At 32.8% G+C, this 26,326-nt stretch overlaps 2 protein-coding genes and 1 long non-coding RNA gene across 3 annotated transcripts; all 3 read right to left on the bottom strand.

The window, feature by feature from the left end:
- Positions 1–3,904: 3,904 nt before the first annotated feature.
- LOC140833427 (uncharacterized) lies at positions 3,905–5,331 on the bottom strand. Its single transcript, XR_012118472.1, has 2 exons — positions 4,965–5,331; positions 3,905–4,180 (listed from the first exon to the last, which is right to left on the bottom strand). It is a non-coding gene; the product is annotated as an uncharacterized lncRNA (long non-coding RNA).
- An 833-nt stretch (positions 5,332–6,164) lies between these two features.
- Positions 6,165–6,890, bottom strand: LOC140835454 (uncharacterized). Its single transcript, XM_073200946.1, has one exon. It carries the CDS (start codon positions 6,888–6,890, stop codon positions 6,165–6,167), a length of 726 nt encoding a protein of 241 aa, XP_073057047.1.
- A 48-nt stretch (positions 6,891–6,938) lies between these two features.
- LOC140835453 (uncharacterized) lies at positions 6,939–7,574 on the bottom strand. Its single transcript, XM_073200945.1, has one exon. It carries the CDS (start codon positions 7,572–7,574, stop codon positions 6,939–6,941), a length of 636 nt encoding a protein of 211 aa, XP_073057046.1.
- Between the last annotated feature and the right edge of the window lie 18,752 nt (positions 7,575–26,326).

The raw sequence follows: 26,326 nt of genomic DNA, 5'->3' as shown, positions 1-26,326 counted from the left end.
TAACTGATCTATCATATAATAATTATCTTTAACGACTTTTCTATTCCTCATTAAATATTTTCAGAGTGACCTAATTACTTGATTAAAAAATTGTTCATAAGCAGATTATCACATGTACTATATGTGAAATACAAAAGTTCACACAATATAACTACCAATTAATATCTTGCTCTTTCTTTGCCATTTTCAAACTCTCTTAAAATCTATTTGCATCTCTTGCGTTCTTTTCGACTTTCAAATCTCTAACTATTTTCTTTTGTCGAAGATTATATAACAAAATGGATACTTCTACTCCTGCTTAGTCATTTTTGTGACGCCCCGAGACCGAGACGTGGTACATCTGACGTCAATAATCACATGACTATTAACAAGATTCTTAGTAATCAAATTTCCAAAACCAGTTTATTTCATAAATTGAAACGTCTCACTCGTTTTTAAAAAATGCGGAATTTTTTTTTTAAAATCATACGTAAACATAAACGAGTATAAATCTTAAAATAATCGACGTATGAAAATATTATCTCCTCTCAATTTCATAAATCGTAATGCGGAAAACATGTGGTCCTCGGGTCATGTCACCGCACCAGGTCTGCCTACTCAGAGTTCGGCACCTCCAGTCTCCTCATCATTAAGCTCACCTGCATCACACACGCCTAGTGAGTCTAAAGACTCAACACACCTTCACCGTTAATAACAAGTACATATACATAGCACACAGCAGTGAAAAATATCATACTCAATATATCTTTCGTGAACTTAAAAGCATTCGTGTCTGCAGTAAAAATCATATATGTAAACGTGTCCTTTAAAAACATGGTAATAATCATAGCATGTCATCTCATGTCATCATATACGTATACGTGTCGTGTAAAATCATATCGTCTCAAAACATGTCATCTCATGTCATCATATACGTATACATGTCGTGTAAAATCATATCGTGTCAAAACATATCATCTCATGTCATCATATACGTATACGTGTTCTTTTTAATTGAATTCGGTTCATTAGTTGTGACTTTCGTATCAGCTCTATCGATGGATCCATCTACATGTAACCGTGGTACCCGACGGCGAGGGACAGCAGCGACAGCATTACCCGTCCACTGAGCCCGAGCCTCAGCTCATCATATCTCATATCATCGTATACATATACATCATCCGTCACAACCAAATCACATCCTTCAAAAATAGTATCATAATCATCACTTAATAAAAATATGCATATACGTAACTTTTTCCTTTAAACCAAGCATGCACCGTATTTATCATAATTGCGTAAAAATCATAAACATGATGATAAAATGTGCTCAGGGCTGTCAGGACCAAAATCTCACCCCAGGTGCAAAATGATCATTTTGCCCCTAGAAACCCAAAAATTACCATTTGTCCATAGACGTAAAATTTCACTTCTTTGACATTTTCTTAATTCCATTGACTCTAACACATCCCAAATAATTATTTAAGCTTACAAAAACTTTCCCATATTTTTATTTGGCTTAAATCTACGACTTTTAAATTAATTTTTAAATATAACCTATTAATGCTTTTTAATCCCGAATTAAAAAAAACCTTAGCATAAAATTCCCAAATTAAAAACTTAGTCTTCTAATAATTATTTCAGCTTAAATATAATTTCCCATAATTTTATTAAGCCTAAATCTAGGTGTTTCAATTTATCCTTTAAATTACGTTCCGTGCAGGTAATTAAATCCCGGATAATTCCAAAACTCATTATTTTGATCCAAAACTTACCAAACTTCTTAAAAATGTCCCAAAACATATTTAAAGCATTCCTAGACGTAAACTTAAGCCCATTTTACAAATTATCCAATTCATTTTAAATCTTGGATCGAGGTCCCGGTTTTAACCCGAATCGACTCGAAACTTAACCAAATAATTCCCAACTTTTTACCACACCTCATAAACTCTTAAAAGTCCTAAAACCCAACAATTCAGGCCCCTAAACCCATAAAACCAGTCCCCTACATTTGCTGGAAAGTTGCTGAAAAAATGCGACTTCCTTTTCCCAAACCCGAAATGACTTTACTCGCATCCTAGCGCTCCTAGGCTCGCACCAGCTCACGCTAGCCACGAACCAATCTACTAGCGACCAAGATCAGACCCTAATGGACCTACCAGAACCACACCACAAGCCCCAAGCACACCGCTGGCTGCTAAGAACCGAGACTCATCAAAAGACTCCTACCGCGGCTAACTCTCCTACCCGTGCTCGATCGGCTTCGTGGCTCATCCCAGCACTGGCCGAGCCTTTCCAGGCCGTGGTTCAGACCCCTCAGGGTCTGGTCCATGGCTTGGTATGGCTCCTGCAACGCTGGTCCTCCACCACTCCATCGATCTACCCTCTACGAACCCCAAAACCTCAAAAACGTGAACCACTCTTCCTCAACGCCGTGTGATCTCGTTTCCAGCCTATCATTTCTCTTCTTCTCGGTACTCACAGATCTCAACGCACCACATGACAGTCCCATTGCACAAACAGGAGCAAAAACCGTGAGTCACAATAAAGAATGCATGTATATGAACAAAAACCGAAAATCTTCCCTGTGCATGGATGGGTCGAAACTTCTATGCAAACAAACACCCAAATCCGAAAATAACTAGCATGTATGATGCAGAAATAAAAGTACATGCGTGCCTTTGAAGATTGAAGATCAAGAACGAAGCGAGGGAACCCGAGAGACAATTTTTTTCTTCCTTCCTTTGCACGTATGATTGAAAAACTAATGCCACCAGCTGGTTTTAATTCTGAAACTGATGGTAAGAGACTTTTGAATATGTATGTCGGCTGTTGGAAAGAGTTATAATGGTTGTAGGGTCAATGTGTAATATTTTAATAGTTATCTATTAGTTTAATGAGTCCTTAAATTTAAATTAAAAGGAATTAAAAGAGTTTTAAGTCCAATAAATATAAAATTAGGCTCATTAAAACCGAACATACTCCCGAAAAATATTTCGTGATGGAAAGATTTTGAAAATATTAACCGAACCCTTAAAAAGTCCCCCGATTCGATAAAATTTACGTACCGTTAAAAATTAAAATCATACGGGTAAAAATACCCAATAAATCCAATTTCCTGAAAAATACCTTTAAAACATCTTATATTAATTAATAAAAATGAATCATGTTATTAAAATAATTTTCCTGAAACTTATCCGGTCTCCGATCCTCGTTCGAGCGCGAAATGCAACTTAAAAATCTTTAATGCATGAGCTTTTAAAATTCCATGAATTAAATTCTATTATGCAATAATTAAGCATAAAATGCATAAAAATAATTAAACTCATAATTTATGAAATAAACCTACATTAATGCTTTAAAACAAATTAATAAAATACCAAAGAAATTTAATAAATTACATGCATGTGGTTTACATGAACCTTTAAATGATGGGGACGTTACATAAATCATATCAATGTCTTTACAAAACTTAAACGAATTACATATAAGTATAGTCATTCTAGAATTCTCTTTCTACTAGGATTTGGTGTTTTCCAATTGTAAAAACTCGTATGTTTTATTTTCAACTTTTGACTTCACATGATATAATTAAATAATCATTATTCCTTGAGAAATTTGACTAGATTTTCCATGTTTGTTAATAAAACATTTTAGGATTATTGATTCATCATATTTCCAATCAACGAACAGAAAAATCCGATGAGACGAGGGCACAAAACTCATTAATATAATTAAAAATAAAAATTTTGAAGATAAAAAATTCCACTGTTCAATTTGGTAGTTGCTTATTTTGGAACTTCTTCAAAAAAATTAGACACTTGCACTCTCCTCGTTTAATTAGCATCTAAGCCAACTTCCACAACTTACAAATATGGAAACTTATAAACTCTTTCATAAGAAAAATGTTTAATCTACATCAAACTTAATCATCAAATTCAACTCCTTTAATCTGACTATTCACATAATTCAGTATTTTTGCGAGTCTCAATGGTTTAGGGATACAAATAGATGTGGATTTACAACTTCATGTAATTCAGTACAATATTTATCCTTATTCGGGTTTATTTTAATTAGCCCAATTATTTTCATCAACTCGTTGATCAAGAATGTCAAAACTCAAATCTTATTGCACTCATCTGATCATGGTAAGAGCACTAAGTAGCATAGTCCCATGATCCGTAGGTATCATTGATATTGTCTGCAAAAACCAAAAACTTATAATTAGTGTGTAATACAGTCCTTTTATCTTAGATATCTCCATCAAATCTGCATCCATTTGTATATTGAGAGTCGTACATGAATTCGATAACGATATGATGTATTTTTGGGTGATTACAGTGTAATCTTGTGTGCAACAAAAACAACATTTTTCATTAAAGCACAACTCATATTCTGCCCAGATATTTCTTGCACTATTAACTCATTAGATCACATAGGATAATCATACCCGTAGGTGAGACGTGAATCCAAAACTATAATGCATCGGCTCTTGCTTATGTCAGAACAACACCCGACCTCGCCACATGATAACCCTCGTCTAGTCGGTAAATGAATAAAAGTACAGTGCTAGTACGTATAACCTCTATGTTATCCCGGATCAAAAGACTAATGGTGTATAATTATAATTGTGGGCTTAATCCACTCTATAACTGATAACCACTTAAAAAGTCTGAATGAGTGTTGTTCAATGCAATCATCATATGATCACACGTATGTATGTTTGAACATCTTCATGCTTATACAAATGAACATTGGCGTTAACAACATAAATACTAGTCTCGAGCTCGAACGACATTTATCTTTATTTTAGCCAGCTGAATCGACTAAAAACGAATTTAGAATATTAAACACAAATCTTAATGAATTCCATGGGTTGCAAGATAGATCTTATGGTACTATAGTATATTTAAGGACTTTATTTAACTTGCATAAATATACAGATAAATTAAATGTCACGGTTGGATAAAATTGTAAAATCTTACTACAAGTTGGCTCGCTAGATATCTACTCCTTCTTCCGAGCTTTCTGATGCATAAAAAACTTACCCCAAAGCGTAAAGGCCCTAATTTCAGTACCTAAATATGAAAAATCAAATGAATTCGATGGTAACGTAAAGAAGAAGAAAAAGATTAACATCTGTTGGCTCAACTCGGTGGTTTATTGGTGATTCTATACAGTTTCGTGGCACAGAGGACCACAGTGCTGAAAGATTTTATAAGCACCGTGATGGGGAACACCGGTCCTTCTGATATTGGAGAAGCTCTCCTAGACTGAATCCGCGAAGTCTAAGGCTTTGTTTCTTCAAGACTGGCATTACCTTCCGCGGTATGGCAAACTATAACCTTCACTTCCGAACAGGGACGGATCCAGGAATAAAAGCTGGGAGGGGCTTGAACTCAATATGATAAGTTATATATTATTTAAAAAAATTTACATTATATCGTTCAACGAAGTTGTGCCCTACGAGATTTTAAAACATAAAATTCATCAATAATAGAATTTACATCAATATGTTTAGCTAAATCTTGTTCAATATAGAGTGTCAAATAATCGGCAAGAAAGTCATCCTCCATTTTATTGCGAAGTGCCGTCTTCACATGCTTCATTGCTGAAAAATCCCGCTCAGTAGTGGCAGTAGACACAGGTAATGTCAAAACAAGATGAATCAATCTAGTCAATATAACATAAACACTTGACCGTCCACTCTCGGTCAATTGCTGACACAACTCAACAAGTGTAAAAACCTTTAAATTCTGCATCACATCAAGTTTATAATAATGTATCAATTCATACTCCAAAGCAACAATTTCTTGATCTGTGAAATCTCCAGGATAAAACTTCTTCGCAAGCTTGCAAATATCATCACTGTTAAATGAGTCAAATGAATTTTTAGGATCTAAAGCTGTACTAAGAGAAAGAAGTTCCACCGATGACTCATTGAACCGAGTATTTAACTCCATCAAAATGAAATCTATTGCTGCATTAAAAACATCAAAGTGGTAATGATGTTCTATTGTAGTTTGCCGACAGGAACGTCCAATCTTATATAGACAATCAAGGTCAGGCACATCAATTTCATTTCTTGAGCAAAAAACTTTAACTTCCTTGAAAAAATTCATTCCACCCACATTCTTTAAATTCTTGAAGACAAGTTTTGGTAGTAGTGAAAAATGTGATAGCAGTCAAAATGTCTTGAGATTTTCTTTGAAAATTTGACAAAGAGTATCTGTTGTTCTCATAATTTTATGCATTAAGTGCAAAATAAACACAAATTCAAAGCTTGCCATGTTTCTGTAAATCTCCCGAACTTCAGCCTTAACTCTTCCATTTGGAGAATAATCACTGAGAACTTCAAAAACTTTGCAAGTTGCAGTGTACATACCTATCAAGCTTTTTACCGAATCATAGTGAGAACTCCAACGAGTAACTTCTGCTCGTTGCAAATTACCAATCTGGTTTGCACCACTTCTAGAATCACGTTCTCCAATTGACAACATATACTCAATTTCATTTCTTTGTGCAGTATGTAATTCAGCAATGCGCTTAGTAAAAGAAGTGACATTATTAACAATATTGTCCAAATGAGAAAAGAATTCCCAAATAACACTAACATCCTTAGCTGCAGAAACCAATGTCAGTTGTAAACGATGTGCAAAACAGTAGACATAGTATGCATAGGGACAATCTTTGAGAAATAATGTTTGAATTCCATTCCACACTCCACGCATATTGCTAGCACCATCATATCCTTGGCCTCTGATTTTCTTAACATGGAGATCATGATGAACAAGAACATTTGATATCTCATTTTTCAAATTCATTGAGGTAGTGTCACTAACACTTTTGATGGCAAAAAATCTTTCTGTCAAAATCCCATGATTGTTCACAAACCTCAATATAATGGCCATTTGCTCTTGTTTAGATATATCTCAGGCTTCATCAACAAGAATACATAATTATTTATCTCCAACTTCTTCACGAACCATATGTCGTACTCTATTGGCCATAATATGTAAAATCTCTTTCTGAATTTCTGGAGCGATATATTGGGCATTTTTTGGAGCATTCTCAAGCACAACTTCATCAATTTCTATATTCATTTTTGCAAAAGCCTTCACCAATTCAAGAAAATTTCCACGATTAGATGAAGATAGAGATTCATCGTTACCTCTAAAAGCACAACCTTGAAATGCTAGCCAACGAACAGCTACAATTGAGGTGCTCAAACGCAGACGATTTTTCTCTTTTTCCTCTTTAGATTGTGCATGCATCACTTTATCAAAATGTTGTGAGGGCCTTATCAAATTTTCAGCCCTTCTCTCACACATAGTATGAGGTGAAGAAGCTGCAGAACCAATATGGGCAAGAAAAGCACATGTTTTTCCTTGGTTTACCCTTTTCCAATTTTCAAATCCTTCATTGACCAATGCCGAGATATTAGATGAATTAACATCATTCAGGAAAAGAAAACAATAGAAACAATATGCCTTATTTGTTGAAGGCGAATACTCCAACCAATAAAATTTCTGATACCATATTTTCTGAAAACGACGATTCTGGCTTCCAAATTTTGTACCTGGATACTCCAACATATCTGGTTAATAAGGCCTCATATTTAGATATGAACGTCTTATCTCATCTCGTATATTAACATGATATTCACATATCTGTTTTCTTTTTCCCGGATCTCGTTCAATAAAAGTAGACGAAGACTGATGATCGTCTCTAGGAGAGGAACATGAAGGAATTTGGATATTGGGAAATAGAAAACTTTCACTGGATTGATGTTGCATTGTAAGGACCGTAGGAATTGAAGTATCTTCACTAGCTTGACGATCTCTCTTCTTAAAGAAAGAGGATATCAATGTTTTTCCTTTCTTTGCAGCAGATTAATGTTCCATTTTGAAATAGTTCAAGTTATAATCCTAAACAAGAATAAAATAATTATTAAACAAATAAACAAGTAATAGTCAATCAACAACTCAACAACAAACAATCAAGAAACCACAAATCACACACAGAGAAGCTATAAAAAAGCAAAATAAAAAATGTATAGCAGATTCTTACCTGGATTGTTGCCTTGCCGAGGAGCAATTCGATTTCTTCGGGAGTCCGTAATTCTATTCTGTCGCTAAAGGGCTTGGGACTTGGGAGAGAAATTTTGTAGAATTGAGGTGGAGCGGATCAGAGGATATAGGTGAATTTGGTCTCATCCTTGTAAATGGACGGGACTTGATTGGACTAAGACATTGATGTACGACGGTTTTTGAAACAACCGTCGCTATTAGCAACGGTTGTTCAAAAAACAGTCGCTAATAGCGACTGTTATTAGCGACTGTTTGAATAAACCGTCGCTACTGTAATTAAAACCGTCGCTGATCCAAATCGGCGACGGTTTTACTAAAACTGTCGCAAATATTAGCAACGATTGTTGAAAAACCGTCGCTTAATTATTAAAAAATAAAAAAAAAAAGTGGGCTGGACTACAACCCAGTACATCCCTAGAATACATCCGTCTCTGCTTCCGAATAACACAAAGAATCTAGGTTTATGTGTTGGATAACTTTGAGAGTATTTGGTTTTAAAAACATTATGCTTAAAGAATTGTTTTTAAGTTTGCTTTTTTAAGTAAATTTTTTTTAGTAGTTTTGTGTTTGATATATAGATTAAAAAACACTTTTATTTAGTGTGACTTATTTAAAAATCACTTAAAAGCTATAAATTTTGGTTTTTGAAACAGGTTTATTTTAGTTTAATTAAGTAGTTTTAAAGTACTACAATACTTACACACACATATCAAAATATATAAAAAAAAAAATTTAAAAATATATTATTAAGAAAAAAGCTATTAAATCCAAACGGACTCTTTGAAGCCCAAAATCCATTGGTTCTTTTCCTTCTCCTCAACACTTTGAAGCCCAAAATCTCATCAACGGGATTGAGAACCAATGTCACAAACTCGCATTGGTTATTTTTTCCAATTAATTAAAAATTCAAAAAATACAAGCCAATAGAAAACCGTTGTCCTATAAAATAAATGATCACATATAATGATTTACAAAAATCGATGTCTTTAATATTTGTCTTTAATAAAAAAAAACATTAAAGACATCGATTTTTAAAATCTAATGTCTTTGACAGGAGAAAAGAGTGGGTCTCATGTGAGATCGTCTCACGAATCTTAATCTGTGAGACGGGTCAACCCTACCCATATTCACAATAAAAAGTAATATTTTTAGCATAAACAGTAATGTTTTTTCATGGATGACCCAAATAAGAGATCCGTCTCACAAATACGACCTATGAGACCGTCTCACACAAGTTTTTGCCGGGGCAAAATAAATAGACAAGGGTTTTTGAGAAACTGATGTCTTTGTTAAAACAAATTCTTAAAACAACCGTTTAATAATTAAACCATTGTCTTTTATATATACTATTTATTATTATTTTTCTTTGTATTGATGTTTTGTGGTGTTTTGCTGGAGTGTTTGTGTGTCAAGAAATATAGTGGTTTTTCAAGGAAACTTACAACCTTCGAGTGATGTGGTTGTGGCAAGAGCAGGTTGATCGGTTTTTAACTTTTTTTTACTGCCGCGTGCTACACATCCAGCCACCAGATTAGATTTGATCATTCGAAAGTGTCTGCCACCTCATGCAGGCTTCATAAAGAAAAATGTGGATGCTTCCTCCAAAGAATCCAAGGATTACTTCAATGTGGATTTGTTTTGTAATGCACATGGGCTGTTCCCGGTTGGGCTTGAGTCCCCTCACGGTTATCCCATTACCCATTACTCATAGAACTTCTCCAGCCCAGGCACTGGAGCTTTTACCTCCTCAGGATTAGAACCCAAGACCTCCTGGACTTATATAGATCTTGGCAGCAATCCTGGTACCAGTTGAGCTAGTAGATCAACTGGTACCAGGATTGCTGCCAAGATCTATATAAGTCCAGGAGGTCTTGGGTTCTAATCCTGGGGAGGTAAAAGCTCCAGGGTTCTAATGCTGGGAAGGCAAAAGCTCCAGTGCCTGGGCTGGAGAAGTTCTATGAGTAATGGGTAATGGGATAACCGTGAGGGGACTCAAGCCCAACCGAGAACAACCCATGTGCATTACAAAAAAAAGGCTCAAAACAAATTCCAGGCATGTATATGTTGTTTCTTTGCTCTTCAATCAAGTCATATTAGATATTTGAAACCATAATATATTCATGATATAAGCAGCAACTCGAAATTTGACAGCAAACATTCTGAAAATTCTGCACGCCTTCACGGCCCTTTGTGTTCAGCTTTACGGTTGAGTTGTTTTGATGAATCCAGGTGGTTGCTTCGGTTCCAGGCACACATGGCTACTTCTAGGCATGAATTAGAGTGTGTTAAGGTGTTGTTGGTTCACTTGTTTCAGTCCATACACTCAGCAATAAAGATAGGACAGCAACAATTCCATGAGTACAGATTTTGTGCACGTTTTCTGTCTTTGAGTTGTTTAAAGGGGGTGTTCGAATCCTGGCTGTCCTAGGGGCTGTAGCTATCGTTAGATCCCTACCTTAACATGTCTAGGACATGAACAAATTATCCTTTCAATGTTTGGTTCACGGCTGCACCAGATTTTTTTTAATTACATAGCAAATGTCCCTCGGTTTTGAAATTTTGAAATCTGTAGGAGTGAGCTTCGGTTTTGGAGTGTTGTGTGGTTTGTGGTTGGCTTCTAGCCCATAGCCATGGTTCATACAATACTCCATCATGTCTAGATCGAGCCATGGTCAATCAAATGGCCACTGGAACGGCACAAGACAATAGAACAATTCGTTACATTTCATTGCACAGGATTGAGTCTCGGTTGGTATGTTTCTGTTGTCCTAGGTGTTGGCTTGGGACATGGTTGGATTTTAGCCCTTAGCCATGGTCCAAGCCATGCCTTAGGATGTTGGTAAGAGTCCTTGGGAGGTGGTTCAAGCCATTGGTCAATAAATTTCAGAGTTTACACCACAAACACACAAGTTACCACTGCTGGTTTTTTTTTTACAGCAACTTTCATTTCGGTTTTGAGGTTGGTTTGAGTTCTTGGTTGGCTTTTAGCCCATGGCCTTGGACTGGACAGTACCTCAATGAGTTAGGAAAGTCATGTTTTTGGCCGTTCGTGATTTGGTCGAGTTTAGAGGTCGTACGAGAATTTACGGTGAAAGGTGCCAAAATGACTCTCGAAAGAGTATTTTATGTTTTTGGATTCCTTTCACCCATTTTTGTGTTTTACAGTTATTATGCATATTTTTCAGTATGTTTGGGGTATTTTAATCATGGTTAAACGTCGGTTTAATGTTGGTTCGGGTTGGTACGATACCATGATTAGAAATCAAGTTGTTGGTCCGAATAGTCTCGTTTTTGGTTCTATTGCTAAAATTTTGTCAAATTAAGATTTATTGCATGTGTCACATATTAGTAGTAAGTCGCAGCAAGCCTGGGAACGATCCAACTCATCCGGTAAAAATAAGATAATAATTATATTACGTGCATACAAATATAAAATGTTTATTTTTTCAGATATATGCTATATGTCTTGTGGCCACCTTATGCTTATGGGTTTGGAAGTCGGTAGGCGCAACCGAGGACCTCTCCGCCCGGTGACCTACGACCGGTTTATGATTATGTATGGGTACGGACATCCAGTCCAAGGGCTGTGATTGATCTCTACCGCCCAATATACTGTGGTTTAGTCTGATCAGGCGCTTACGTTATGTTATGGGCCACTTGCTTAGAAACATTATCTCTACCAGAAAATTATGATATCTTATGACAGAGCTCTATTAAGCAAAGCTTTTACGGATGATTTTTAGATATGCACGTAGTTATAATTATTCACGTTATGATTTACCATGCACTTTACGATACGTTATTTTTACGTTGCATGCGATTTTATGATATACATTACTTGTTATTCACGATATATACATGTTGAGTCTTTAGACTCACTAGACTTGATTGTTGTAGGTATTGACGAGGTCGAAACCGCGGGCGGAGACCAGTGAGCGATCTTGGGACAACAGTAGTAAACCCGAGGACCTTATGATTTAATTTACGCACCTTTTATTATGCAAACCCAGTTTTAATATGTTGGATTATTTTAAATTGATGTTTACGTTGGATTATTTTAAATTGTTGGTTGAACATATTATTCGCTTTCGTTGTTATTTTAAAGTTAATAATTATTTACATGCTTATTTTAATTAAATGAGATAAAATAATTATTTATTTAGAAAAATTTTAATAATTCCGTAAAATTATGAATACGAAATACGGGCCTTTACATGTTTTCATGGCTGTTTGAAAATGTTTATCCGAATGTTTCTTCCATCACCTCGCGGAAATGATGGCAATCCAGTAAGGCCTTTCACTCGTAACTCACGTTGGATGGACTCGTTGGTTGATTGAATCAGATGCCCTTGTTGTGGTTCGAGTAATTCCTTCACCATCACCTTTCATGTTAGACTATTTTATTAAAGTACTTTTAATAATATTTAATTGTGGTCAATATTTTAATCAAGATAAATGTGAGAGACGTCAAGATAAATAAGAATATTATCAGGATTAAAATAAAAAATATCTTAAAATAAATATACGATTGCATAAAGGTTTTGAAGATCTATGTTCTTTTGTGTTCATAAGTTTTCTCTCTCTCCCGTTCTTATCTCAAATTCAATATTAATGGCTAGATGTTAGAATTCGTTCAAGTTTATATTTATACATATCAATATTTATGTGTTATGTTAGTGCGTATGTAAATCAAATTTAGTTCAATATATATAAGGTTAAATGTTTCTAATAATTGGTATCGGAGCGGTTTTGTCTCCAATCAGTTAACTTTTATTATTGAGAATTTCAAATTTTAAAATTGGTTGATAGAAAAATTATTAATTTGAGAATTTTATTCTCAATTTTAAGTTTAAGTTATTTTCAAATTAAGAATTTTGGAATTTTGATTTATAGTTATATTGTATTGTTAATTTATGTGAATTATGAAAATTCTAAATTTTGTTTTAAAAATATTGGCATTCCAAGATTATGATATTACCTTATTTTGAGTTTATTTTCATGAAATATATGAAACAAAAATTATGTGTAATTATTGTTTGGTTATTATGAAATTTTAACATTATGATTGTCATAATCATGCATGCAAATAAAATTTAAGAATGCATATTGAGATTCACTTCTTGTTCATACTAAATTATTTATTTTGTTTTCCTATAAATTTATATGTACAAATTAAGTTAAATTGTGAATAATAAGCTTACCAAATAAATAAAATTTTGGCTTATAAAGATTTATAATATGGATAATTAAGTAATTAATAATTATGAAATACTCATGTAAACATAACACGGGGAGTTATTCATAGACAAGTTAAATTGTCTTGAATTGTCACTTGTCTCCATGAGGAACGTTGATTTGTCTAGGAATTAGGTACTTAAAGTGTCTTAACCTTATCTATCTTTCCTGTGAGCACTCTTGGAAGTTTATTGTGTTATTAAATAATTATTATATAAAGAATTAAGTAATGTCAAAATTATATCAAGTTAACCCGTAAAATTTTAATTAATTAAGATTGGTCACACAACTCTTAATTATGCAAATTATATATTAAGTGGTTGAGAATCATATTAATGACATATGATGGTAAATTATTAAGAGCGTAAATATTTATAGGTTTTTAATTTTATGTCTTAATGAATCCTATAATTTTAATTTATTAAAGAATAATCACAACATCTTTAATTGAATTAAAATTGCACATTAACTTTTTAATCATGTTTAGTTGTAAAAGACTAAAAATTATTTATCATTTTGGTAATAATTGGAGATAAATAATTATGAAGAATAATATTTTAAGCATAAAGAATTAAGTCAAAAACTTGTGTGAGACGGTCTCATAGGTCGTATTTTGTGAGACGGGTTTCTTGTTTGAGTCATCCATTAAAAAGTATTACTTTTTATGCTAAGAGTATTACTTTTTATTTTGAATATCGGTAGAGTTGACCCGTCTCACAGATAAATATTCGTGAGACCGTCTCACAAGAGACCTACTCAAGAATTAAATATCCTGGTGATTCATATGATTTTAATTAATTGAAGAATTGCCAAAACATTTTCGAATGAACTAAAATTATAAATAACTTATTATAAATCACATTTGGTCATAAGATATATAAATTATAATTAATTATATTTAAATAGTAAAATTTATCCCATAGAAAATTTTATTGTGCTAAATATAATTAATTAAGATATGATATTGAATTATTTTCTAATTTAACCACATAGATTAATAATGGATATAATTCAATAGTTACATCATTAAATTATACGAATATACTTGAATTAAAAATTCATCCAAATAGCACTTTTTATGTCAGTAATTCATATTTATAACATGGTTTACATAGGTAAAACATGAAATAAGATTTATTGATTAATTTGTACCTTAGCATGTATTTTATTTATTATGCGGTGTTTTTCAAGTTAGTTACTCTAATATTAATTGTGAAATTTCCAAAATTCAAGATTTTAATTATAAGGTACAGAAAAAGAATATTATTTTCTATTAGGAAATTTCAACCACATATCATTTAAAAATCAGTTATTAACTTATTAATGTGATGATCTTTATGAAAAGTGAAAGATATTTAATAGTTTCTTATGTAGTTTCATTAAGGTAAATATTTCTGCTGAAATCACAGGTTTAATAAAACAGTATGTTAGTGTCCACACAATCACAAACACCATAATTATATATTTTTCTTTTTTTAAAATCTCAACAATATTCGAGTTCACGACCAGGTCATCCACATAACGATATATAACAACTCGATCTAAAACTATTGAGGTTTAGATCTTTGAAATATTTGTGGTTTACGATATTTTGAATGCTCTCGCTCAACATTATTACACATTTAAAATCTTCTAAAACAAACATAATTTTAAATGGTAAATAAATGAGATTTTGACCATATGTGCTTAAGAAGATGGTGGACTTCTGTGCAAGAGAAATAATATGTAAACATGACTACTCAACTCTTATTAATTATGATCCAATATGGTTAATATTAGCTATAACATTTGGTGGATTAATTATGATTTATATTCTATTTTATCAATATCGGGCAAAGATTACAATACTCAAAGAATCCATTAGGAAGTGATTCATACATCATCTAGTCAGTGAATTAGATGATCTCATTTGTGGAGGCTATTGAGATTTGCATTGTGCTTTTATATTTGTAGTTGAAAAAAATATTTTGTTCCAAATTTCTCTAGAATTTTATTTGTGTTTCAAGACTATCACATAGATATTGTTTATTTTTCATATTTATCATTTATTTTATCGTATAAATTTGATATTTTTGAAGCGTTATTTTTGTTGGAACATTTCATGCTCGCAATCTTAATTTTGATGTTAACAAAACTTGTTTGTTTGTTTGTAATAATCTACCTTAGTGCGCAGATAGCTGAAACTGAAATAATCAGTTACAAGCCAAAACTGAAGCTGTCGAAGACGCCAACGCATCAACTGATCAACCAAACTGAACTAGTTCCACTGATGTATCGTATATGAGTTCAACTGAATGTTCAGCTGATAGGTGGTTCAGCAGGAGAACCTAGAAGCCTGGCCAGCCGAAGTAGTGTTCAACTAATGAAGAGCCTAACAGACCAGTTCAAATGAACAAGAGTGAAATCAGTTCAAATGATGAGCCAACTGATTTCACCAGCCCAACTATAGGCCAGTTCAACTGACCAGTTCAGAACATCCGTTAGGAGCAATCAGTTGCAGGTCAAGACAAGCTGATATAAGTGGAATCCAGCTGTGCACAAAGATACAAAACAATTGTCTAATAAAAGGACAATAATGAACGTTGCATCAGAACTTAAAGACAAAGCGTTCCAGAAAGAACAAGACAAATTTTGAGGAACAAATTCAAACTGCAACGGATACAATAATTGAGTCACATTATACGATCAAACTTCACGCCTGTAAGTAGAGGGTGAAGATCAGTGAAGAAACATAAAACAAAAGAGAGAAAAGAAAAGAGCACGCTTCAAAGTCATATCAGCTTAAGAAAGAAGCATTCAGCCCAGTCGAGGGAACACTTAAACGTGTTATCAGCTTTAGATTAGAAGCATATTTCCCTCAGTGTGTGAGAACACTTTTGGGTATTTTCAGAAATCAGTTCACACACACACTCCATCACCCAAAATACTATCTTGCACAAAGACGTTAAACTTGTGTATGTAGTCATTCTCACATAGACATTAAACAAGTGTTGACTGGAAGGTGCTGCCTTCAGTCTAGTCTAGGAGTTCAGTTAGGCAGTGGGTAAGTCCTAAGCTGGGTAGATTTGTACAAGTATTTGTATCGATCAAAGTCTTCTAGTGAATCCTACCCGAGGTGGTAGAAGGGGGGTGATGTAGGAGCCGTTGAAGTTTCCGAACATCCATAAACATATCTTGCGTATTTAACTGTTTAACTATTGTTCTCAAACTGATTTAACCAGTTAGAGCATCCGTTGGTTCAATTCTCACCATAATTGAACTAATGAATGCAAAAAACTAATATAGCCTTTGGTTATTCAGTTACACAAGATATAAAAATATATCCGTGTTTCTTAATGAAGGATTATTTCAAGTGTTTTCCGCTTGGTTCTATACCAAAATTGACTCATTCATCGGTGTATACATTCTTAGAATACGAGCTATTGCATCTCTTGGAGAATATTTTGTTTGAAGTATCTCAAGGTGCTCTGCAAACGATACTTCAACTTTGTCTGATGGTATTTTCGCATTAATTTACAAAAATATATTCATTATTACATGTTCAAGAAAATACTTGTATTAAGAAAAGTGTTATAAATTAATATTACTCTATTATTTGACATCTTTGGTTTTGACTAGTTTTGACACTTATTGGACTACATTAAAATTGTAAGTGGTCCAATATGTTAAATAAAGATACTAAGAGAGATTAATTAAACATATTAAAGATTATTCATACGATTATTTACGGAATTATATGATCATAAATATTTTATTACATTTATTTATGATTATGCACGACATACATATTTCTACTCATAATAACTATGAATTGTTGGATGTTTGACAAAAATATATAAGGTGGATGTACGTAAATGATGTGAGATGAGATAGAGAAAAAAAACTCTGGTAGATACATTAAGGATGGACATTGTGTGGAGTGTGATTAACCGCTCCAAACTTTTTAATTTCTTGTGAACTGAAAATCTTAGGATAATTGTGAATATGTTAAATCATATTCCAATTGAGGTTGTCCATAAGACGGAATTTGAATTATGAAAAGGTTGGAAACCGAATTCGGGATATATACACGTTTGACTATGCTTTTCTAATGTAAGAGTTGATAATCTACAAGATAACAAGTTAAACCCGATGAACATTAATTGGTATTTCATTGGATATTCCAAAAGGTCTAAAGGAATATATATTTTTTACTATCCATCACAAATCATAAAGGTTGTGAAAATCAAGAAAAGCGAAATTTCTTGACAATGACTTGATTAGTAAGAGTGATCAAATTCAGAATATTGATCATTATGATATTCATTCATCAATACAAGTTATATATTGATTGTTATTCACAATATCCTTCAAGTTAAAAAGTGTGTTGTGGCATACAAATTCCATGAATTATTGATCTTGATCATGTAGATCTTAATACTCGTCAAGATATTGAGCATTCGGTTAATAGCTTCACTAGAAAGTTTTGATGCAACATTAAAAATATTTAATGGAATTAAGATATCAACAATTTCAAGTGATTATATTGTGAATCTTGAATTCGTCATTTATTCTGGAGCCGAAAATGATCCTGATATGTTTTTACAAACCTTGAGCTGTAAGAAATCTAATTAATTTCTAGTATAATGTCATGAAAGCTAAGGAATTCTATAGCGATAATGGAGTCTAAAAGTTGGTTCAGTCGCCATTTGTTGTAAAAAATTCTTTTAGATTGATAAAGTTTCATTAGGAAACATTGAACAATATAAGGATATATTCGTTGCTAAAATATCCATTCAAGACAAGATAATTAACTACAAGAAAATATTTTTTTATGTATTTAAGAAAATTTTGTACACGTGGCCATGACATTAATAGCCTATTTGATTTAGATTTGCATTACAGGGATGTGGAAACAATATTTTTTAATTGTGATATAGAGTAAGAATGTTATATGAAATAACATTAAGGATTTTTCTATGGTGATGTGTGTGTGTCTATATATATATGTGTATATATATATATATATATATATATATATATATATATATATATATATATATATATATATATATGTATGTATGTATGTTAAGAAGTTTCATTTTTGGAATTAAAATTGTGAATTTTATGTTTAAGGCATCAAGACTATACTACAACAATTCAATTGTAGTATTTATTACTAAAGCGGCAGTCGAATTAAGTATGTCGACATAAACTATTATAGCAGTTGGACAACGTGTCAAGAAAAATAAAGTGGTCATTGAACACATGAGCACCGAATTGATGATTAATCTTCTATTTAAAGACATGCAATTTAAGATGTTTAACGATCATGTGGTAATTAATGATTGACTTGGTTCTTAAAATATTTTTGGTATATACATTTGGTTTTGATCATGAAACTCATTTAACTATGATAATTCTCGTATTGAGTTATCTACATATTTAGGAATGTAAACGATCCAAACCAAGCCGAACAGTATCAGGCTTGAGCTTGGCTCGTTTAAGATTAATTCAAGCTTAAGCTCGAGCTCGAGCTTGATTCAAGCTTTTATAATCTGGCTTGAGTTTGGCTCGTTTAAGATTGATAGAGCTCGAGCTCAAGCTCGAGCTTTATTCGAGCTTTTATCATCAGGCTAGAATTCGACTTGTCTTGAAATTACTAAGCTTGTGAAAAGCTCAAGTTCGACTCGTTAAAAGCTCGTTTATCATGTTAATCAAGCCGGGCTCGAGCTTTGTTTATTAATAACTCGTTTATCATATTTAACAAGTCTGACTTGAGTTCGGCTCGTTTTCGAGCTCGTAAAACATACAATTGAGCTCGAATTCGAGCTTGTTAAAATTAAATATATATATGAACTAATTTTATATTAGACATAAAAGTTTAACTTTTATTAGTACTAATATTTTTATTTGTCAACTCAACAAATGAGTCAAGCTCGAGCTTACGAGCCACCTAAATGAGCCGAGTTCGAGCTCGCGAGCCTATTAACAAACATGTTTGCGAGCTCACGAGCCGAATACGCTTAGGCTTGAGCTTGGTTTGATTAAGTTGTCGAGCTCAAAATCGAGCTTGAGCTTGGTTTGATATTATTAACAAACGAACTCAAACAAGCTTTTTATCGAGCCGAACTCCGAATAGCTCGCGAACGGTTTGGTGTGTTTACATCCCTATACATAATCAGTTATCTTGAAAAAGTAGTAATTAAGTTATACATATTATAAAGAATTGGTTTTATTCATTAAGTTATATTAAAGAATATGATACATGTAATATATGAAAAACAAAATTCAGTATGAGAACACATATTGCCATTATCTGTGTATTTGTTTCTTAACTGTAGATGATGATTGATTTTTTGATTATTCAGTAATTTGAAATATGTAGAAAAAGTGCAAGAATGTTATATTACTTTATTAAAGTACTTGAAATAATTTAATTGTGGTCAACATATTTAATGAGATAAATATGGGGAGACATATCATAATTAAAAGAAGATAAATCAAGAATATTATATGGGTTAAGATGATGAATTTCTTAAGATAAATACACAATATTATCTGGATTAAGATGATAAATATTTTAACATTTGATTTATCTTATGTGGATATATATCATAAAGATAAGCCACGTTCAATTTAAACATACTTGATGATAGCAAGAATTATCTATAAATAGTGGCATATATACAAGCTAGTGTTTTTAAATCTATGCAGTTATTCAGAAAAACATCATTTATATAACTGCATAAAGGTTTAAAAGATATATGTTATCTCGTGTTCGTAGGATCTCTCCAACTTCTGTCTCAAATTTAACATTAATGGCCAGAGATTAGAATTTGTTAATGTTTATATTTCTGCATGTCGATCTTTACATATTATGTTTGTATGTATGTAGATTAAATTTAGTGAAATGTTTGTATGTATGTATATTAAATTTAGTTCACTATCATGTTAAATATTTCTAACGCATTTGCCATTGATGAACCATTAGAATATGAACTTCGTCGTCCCTCTTCTATCCAGCGACTACGACTACGACTACGACTACGACTACTATTTCTCATTGCCCATGACTCGCCAACCATGCAGCTCATGTACTTGCTGGCACAAGCTTTACACATTGATATGATTTTAAATTCCAAGATTACGTTCCTTTATTTTTTAATAAATTGTACGAACTGAAATATTATCCGTCAATATTATTTAGCTTTATCATTTAAAAAAAATACATATATATACACACAAAATTATATAAATAATAAATAATATTATATATAATACAAAAACAATGTCGGTTCAATTTATAAAGATACTTTTTTCTGAAACGCATGCTTCGTTTGTTGTGCCCGTAAAGTAGTTAATGCGTTGTTATTCCATTAATGTAAGTGGCGCACTATTGTGTATATACACCACAAAAAGCATAAGAAGCGCAGGGAATGTCATTATAAATAGTAGCTTTCTTATCGATCTGGTTCATACCTGAACTGAAAGTAATATTTTCTATAGGTTGAGTCGTGTCGGGTCAGAAATCTATACCACAAAGTTGATCCGTGAGACATTCTCTCAAAAGTTTTTGTATTTTATAAACTATCGGCAAAATAACAAACTTAATATATAAGTTCAAATAGTTTACAAATCATGTGTTTAAAAAAGTTTACATTTGCCTCATTTGTATGAGATTTTACATCTAATTTTTATAAACACGGTTTTGAACATTTACTTCTCGTTCATCCAATACTGAATTTGAGATAGTAAACATGATATGATATCCAGCTGGCCACCATCTCAAAAGACTTGTCTATGGAGTGGTGTAACATCTTGAATTTATAAGTCACTTTTTATTAGCTTAACATATCAATGTGAGACAATTGTAACACTTTGATACGCTACGCATAAAAGCAATTCAGATTATTTTCCCGGAATGGGTGTTATAACTACCATTCTTACCATATTTTTCATGTGCATGCAATTCCTATCCATAATTCATTGTATTATAACTGTATTTTTTGTCATTTATGTTTGCTTCATTGCGATAATAATTCTTTATGTTGTCAAATTTAAATTTTAGTTTTCTACTTTTTAATTATTGACAATTATAATCATTTTTCAGTAAAAAAAATATTGATGTAATATTACGTATGTTAACATCACATCAGTGCAATATTAATGACACTTCAACATCATGTGGAAAAAACTAAAATTGCGAGAAAATTTGATCAATCATGAAATTTGATTAAATAGAGAACAAAATCGAAAAATAAACAAATATATAGAACAAAAAATACGAATTTCTCAAATATATATTTTGCTATGTAAGGAAAAAAATAATTCAAATGCAAAATCCACTATACTAGCTCGTGTAATTTGTTTGATATTATTTTTCAAAAATTATTATTTTAATTCTATAATGTTAAATATTTTTATAAATTGGGTATTTCTTGTCAAATTTGTGAACATATTGCCCTAAATAAAAAGAGTAGGTATCTTGTGAGACGCTCTCATGAATATTTATATGTGAGATGGGTCAACCCTATCGATATTCACAATAAAATGCAATACTTTAGCATAAAAAGTTATATTTTTTCATTGATTACCCAAATAAAATATCCGTCACAAAATATGACCCGAGAGACCGTCTCACAGAAGTTTTTGCCAAACTATAATTAAAATAATCTTAACTTTATTTATAACTTCAACTATGGTTTTGACAATAAATAATAAAGATCACAATAATAATCAAGTGTTAATTCGAAGAAAATTCAATGATAGACAAATTCTAAAAGTTCGATTTCACTCGACCGACAACTATATATGTTCCATTCCTTTCAACTTCTATATCATAACTCTTCTAGTTTACTAGAAAAAAATTCTTAATGTTTTATATCTTTCTCAAATGATAAATAAAGATTATTATCAAACTATTGAATTCAGTATTTCTACCAAAAGTCAAACATCAAATAATGAAATTACACAACAATTATTTTCTTGGCTTCTGTTGGGAGCAATAATCATCCCTGTTTAAAGAGCGATCGAACCGTGATACTTGAGCTGCTGTGCGGTTTAAAAGATTTGAGTTGCACCATTACTACTAGCTATAGCTTTTGGTAAAACGGTAAGCGCTTGATTCTACAATTGGTATCAGAGTCAAGGTTACGGGTTCGATTCTCATTGATTAGAAGAAGTGCAATTATTTGGAGGGAGATTGTTGGGAGCAATAATTGTCTCTGTTTGAAGAGCGATCGAACCGTGGTGTTTGAGCTACTATGCGGTTTAAAAAATTTGAGTTGCACCATTACTACTAGCTATAGCTTTTGTAAAGCAGTAAGCACTGCACCATTACTACTAGCTATAAATTTTGGTAAAGCGGTAAGCATTCGGTCCTACAGCTTCAATGGAATTACAGGTCTTTCGAACTCTACAAACACCCACGATGTATTTTCTTACCATCCTTTTCAAAATCTTATCTTAATGTGATAGATTCTATATATTAAATCATTTAATCTATAGTTAGAAAATTGAAAGAATTAAACCATAATAACACAAATAAAATGGGGAAGAATTCAAATATATGACATAGTCTCAATTCAAGCTACATCATTTTTCTAAACAACTAAATTAGTTCATGAAGAATTAAAGAAAATAACAATCCATGTTCTTCCGCAAAATCATCAAACTAAAAATATAATCTAAGAAAGAGAAGAAATAAGAATGGAGATTAAAGATACTTCTCCGTAGTAGATGTTGGCTTCTCCATATTCGCACCGAGATCTCTTGCTTTCAGATGCTCTCTAGCGTCCTTCAGCCATCCTCCTCTGAAAGCTCGTGTAAAAGTCCCTCAAAATATGTTAAGAGTCCTCTTTTAAAACCTAGTTTCCAAAGTTTCCTTGGTGTGCACAACGAGTAGCATTGGTACACTCGTTCTGTTTTATTTTATTTTTCTGAATTTGCTGTCTATATAGCTGCTGATACGAAATTCAATTTTTCACACGACAGCGCGGGTAAACTGTCTTGTTAGCGCAGGTGCACTATGCATGAATTCTGAAATTTCTTCTTTCATGTTTCTTTCGTGCTTTCTCCTTCCGTCTTTTCTCTCATTCTAGGCTATTAAAATCATAAAAATGATTATTACCTAAATTCCTGCAAACGACACAAACAAACAACAAAACACATTATACCACTCAAGAACAGGAGTTGAACACAAAATCTAAGCGCAAAAATTGCACTTATCAATTTTATAACAAGTTATTAAATATTTGGCAAAAACTTGTGTGAGACGGTCTCACGGGTCGTATTTTGTTAGCCGGATCATTTATTTGGGTCATCCATGAAAAAATATTACTTTTTATGCTAAAAGTATTACTTTTTATCGTGAATATCGATAGGATTGAAGCGTCTCACAGATAAAGATTCGTGAGACAGTCTCACAAGAGATCTACTCTTATAGTATTTAGTGTAGTTTTTGAATTATTCATTTTTTGTGGGACAATATCAGTACTCAATTATATATTAAAACTTAACATTGTACATTAGCGAAAAGAAATCACGCTACAAGATTTTGGCACCATTATCAGGGCATGAATTATTTGAATTACGCTAATATTGTTACCGATTAGTATTGATTTTAATTTAGAGAATATTTTTTTATTTTAGTTTAGTTTTATTTATCTGTGTGTGCAGTTAATGCGAAAATCTAAAAGTCTCAACTCGTTTCTCCGTCCTTGATATTGAAAAGACTGCAAAGGCACAAAGAAAAAGAAGAAAAGAAGAATTGAAGAAAATCAATGTAAACAGATAAAATGACAAATGGTCTGGTTCCAACCAGGGTTCATTTCAAGCTAGTGACAAACAATAATTATTTTGAGTTTCATCAGACGATCAATGCCAACAAATTTGAACTGAAACAGACCTTAGCTATAAAATTGGTATAGGGGTGCAGCTTCAATGGATCCCAATTTATATATGCGAATTTTCTGAAGAATCTACAATGTGAAAAGATAAATAGTTTTACTGAGGACATCATCACACTATGGTTGTTCATATTCTTTATTAGGACGCAGGAAGTTGTCTAAAGTCACTACCATTAGGTAGTATCATGAGATGGATGGACATGGTCTCTAAATTTCTAACTAAATATTTTTCATCGGCCAACTGAAGATCGATGTCACGAAATTCAAGCAACAAGACTTGGAGCAGCTCTATGAGGCTTGGGAGTAATATAAATAATTGCTTCAGAGACTCCCAAACAATAATTTCGAAGATTGGGTTCAGATTGAGTTGTTCTATAATGGTTCGAATGGACCAACAAGAATGTATGTGGATGTTGTAGATAAAGGAAGCGTACCTGCCAAATTAACTAAGGATGTGTATGAGATGCTAGAGCGGATGACTATCTGTTAAGATTTGGACATGTGTTTTTTGACCAAAATTGTAGGCAAGAAAATTGTGCTTATGCTCACATTGCCATCCAATGCGAACGTCCGCACTACCGTCCAAATGGTAGCTAGCAAAGTTTGAATTTACATCTAGCTTTCACATTTGAAAAGTTTGCTATATATAGAGCTCATTTGATCATTTGCTAGACATACAATACCAACAAGCTTTCTAAACATCCAAGTTCAAGAGAGCAACTCAAGTGAGAAGAAAAAATTTGAGTGTTATTCTTGTGTAAGTTAGAGAAAATATTTTATCGGTTATACTCTAGGTTGAGATTGTAAGAGATTGAGTGTTGTATACACTTTTTTAATATTTTTTACCTATAATAAAGATTTGCAGTAGCTCTATGGAAGTAGCCTATCTTGCATAGGTGGACCACGTAAATCTTTGTGTTCTTGCTGATTATTTTATTCCGCGTATTTTTATCATCACGATCGTTATCGCTTCGGCGTAATTTCCCAACACTGGTATCAGAGACTTGTTGTAAAATTTCTTAGAATTCTGAGTATACTTTGTGGTTGCAGCTTTGTCTGATCTTCCACATCAGAAAAGATTTTTTTAGATTTTTTGCTAAAGGCTAGAGAAGCGATGGCCGAAGATGATGGATCGAGATCGGGAATCAACAATTTCGATGGAACAGATTTTTTTGTTCTGGAGGTTACAGATTAGAGATTATATGTACAATAAGAAGCTGCATCAACCTCTATCAAGAAAGAAACAAGAAAATATAGAGAATGATGACTGGGAGCTCCTTGACCGACAGGTGTTGGGTGTGATACGACTGACCCTAACGAAGAATGTTGCACATAACGTGGCGGAGGCACAAACCACAGAAGAGATGATGTCCATTTTATCGGATATGTACGAGAAGTCATCAGCAAACAACAAAGTACATCTCATGAAAAAGTTATTCAACTTGAAAATGGAAGAAGGTGCTTCGGTGGCTAAACACATCGATGAGTTCAACACGATTTCTTCTCAGCTAGCATCGGTTGAAATTAATTTTGATGATGAGATTCGTGTACTTATTCTTTTGGCGTCTTTACCAAATGTTTGGGAACCAATGCGGGCAGCGGTTAGCAACTCCGTTGGAAAAAGAAAACTACAATTCAATTATGTCAGATATCAAATTCTTGCTGAAGAAGTTCGCAGTATGGATTCCGATGAAGGAACATCATCGAGATCTGCTCTAAATCTCGAGAACAGAGGAAGGGGCAGGAGTGGTCAAAAGAGTTCAAACCGATGGCGCAGTAGGTCCAAGTCAAGAAATGGAAAAGACAAAAACACTTTTGAAAAGAATTTAACGTGCTGGAGCTGTGGTGAAACTGGTCACTTAAAAAAGAACTGCAAATCAACAAAGAATAATGTAAATGCTGTTACTGAGGAGGAACATGATCTTCTATTACTATCCATGAAAATCCCAGTTGATTCGTGGGTTATGGACTCAGGAGCTTCATTTCATACAACTGGTAATCATGATGTATTCGATAATTACATCACTGGCGATTACGAAAAAAATTTCTTGGCTGATGGAAACCCTTTGGAAATAGTTGGTATGGGTGATGTCCGGATGAAGATGTCATATGGATATGTTTGGAAAATCAACA

The sequence above is a fragment of the Primulina eburnea genome, chromosome 6, assembly GCF_022965805.1.
Source record: "Primulina eburnea isolate SZY01 chromosome 6, ASM2296580v1, whole genome shotgun sequence".
NCBI classification, from domain to species: Eukaryota; Viridiplantae; Streptophyta; class Magnoliopsida; order Lamiales; family Gesneriaceae; genus Primulina; species Primulina eburnea.
The sequence above is the reverse complement of the archived record's forward strand: the minus strand, read 5'-3'. Positions and strand labels throughout refer to the sequence as shown.

What these genes read in the sequence shown, in the direction of transcription:
- LOC140835453 (XM_073200945.1), bottom strand. Translation starts at nt 7,574, where the DNA reads ATGTTGGAGTATCCAGGTACAAAATTTGGAAGCCAGAATCGTCGTTTT.
- LOC140835454 (XM_073200946.1), bottom strand. Translation starts at nt 6,890, where the DNA reads ATGGCCATTATATTGAGGTTTGTGAACAATCATGGGATTTTGACAGAA.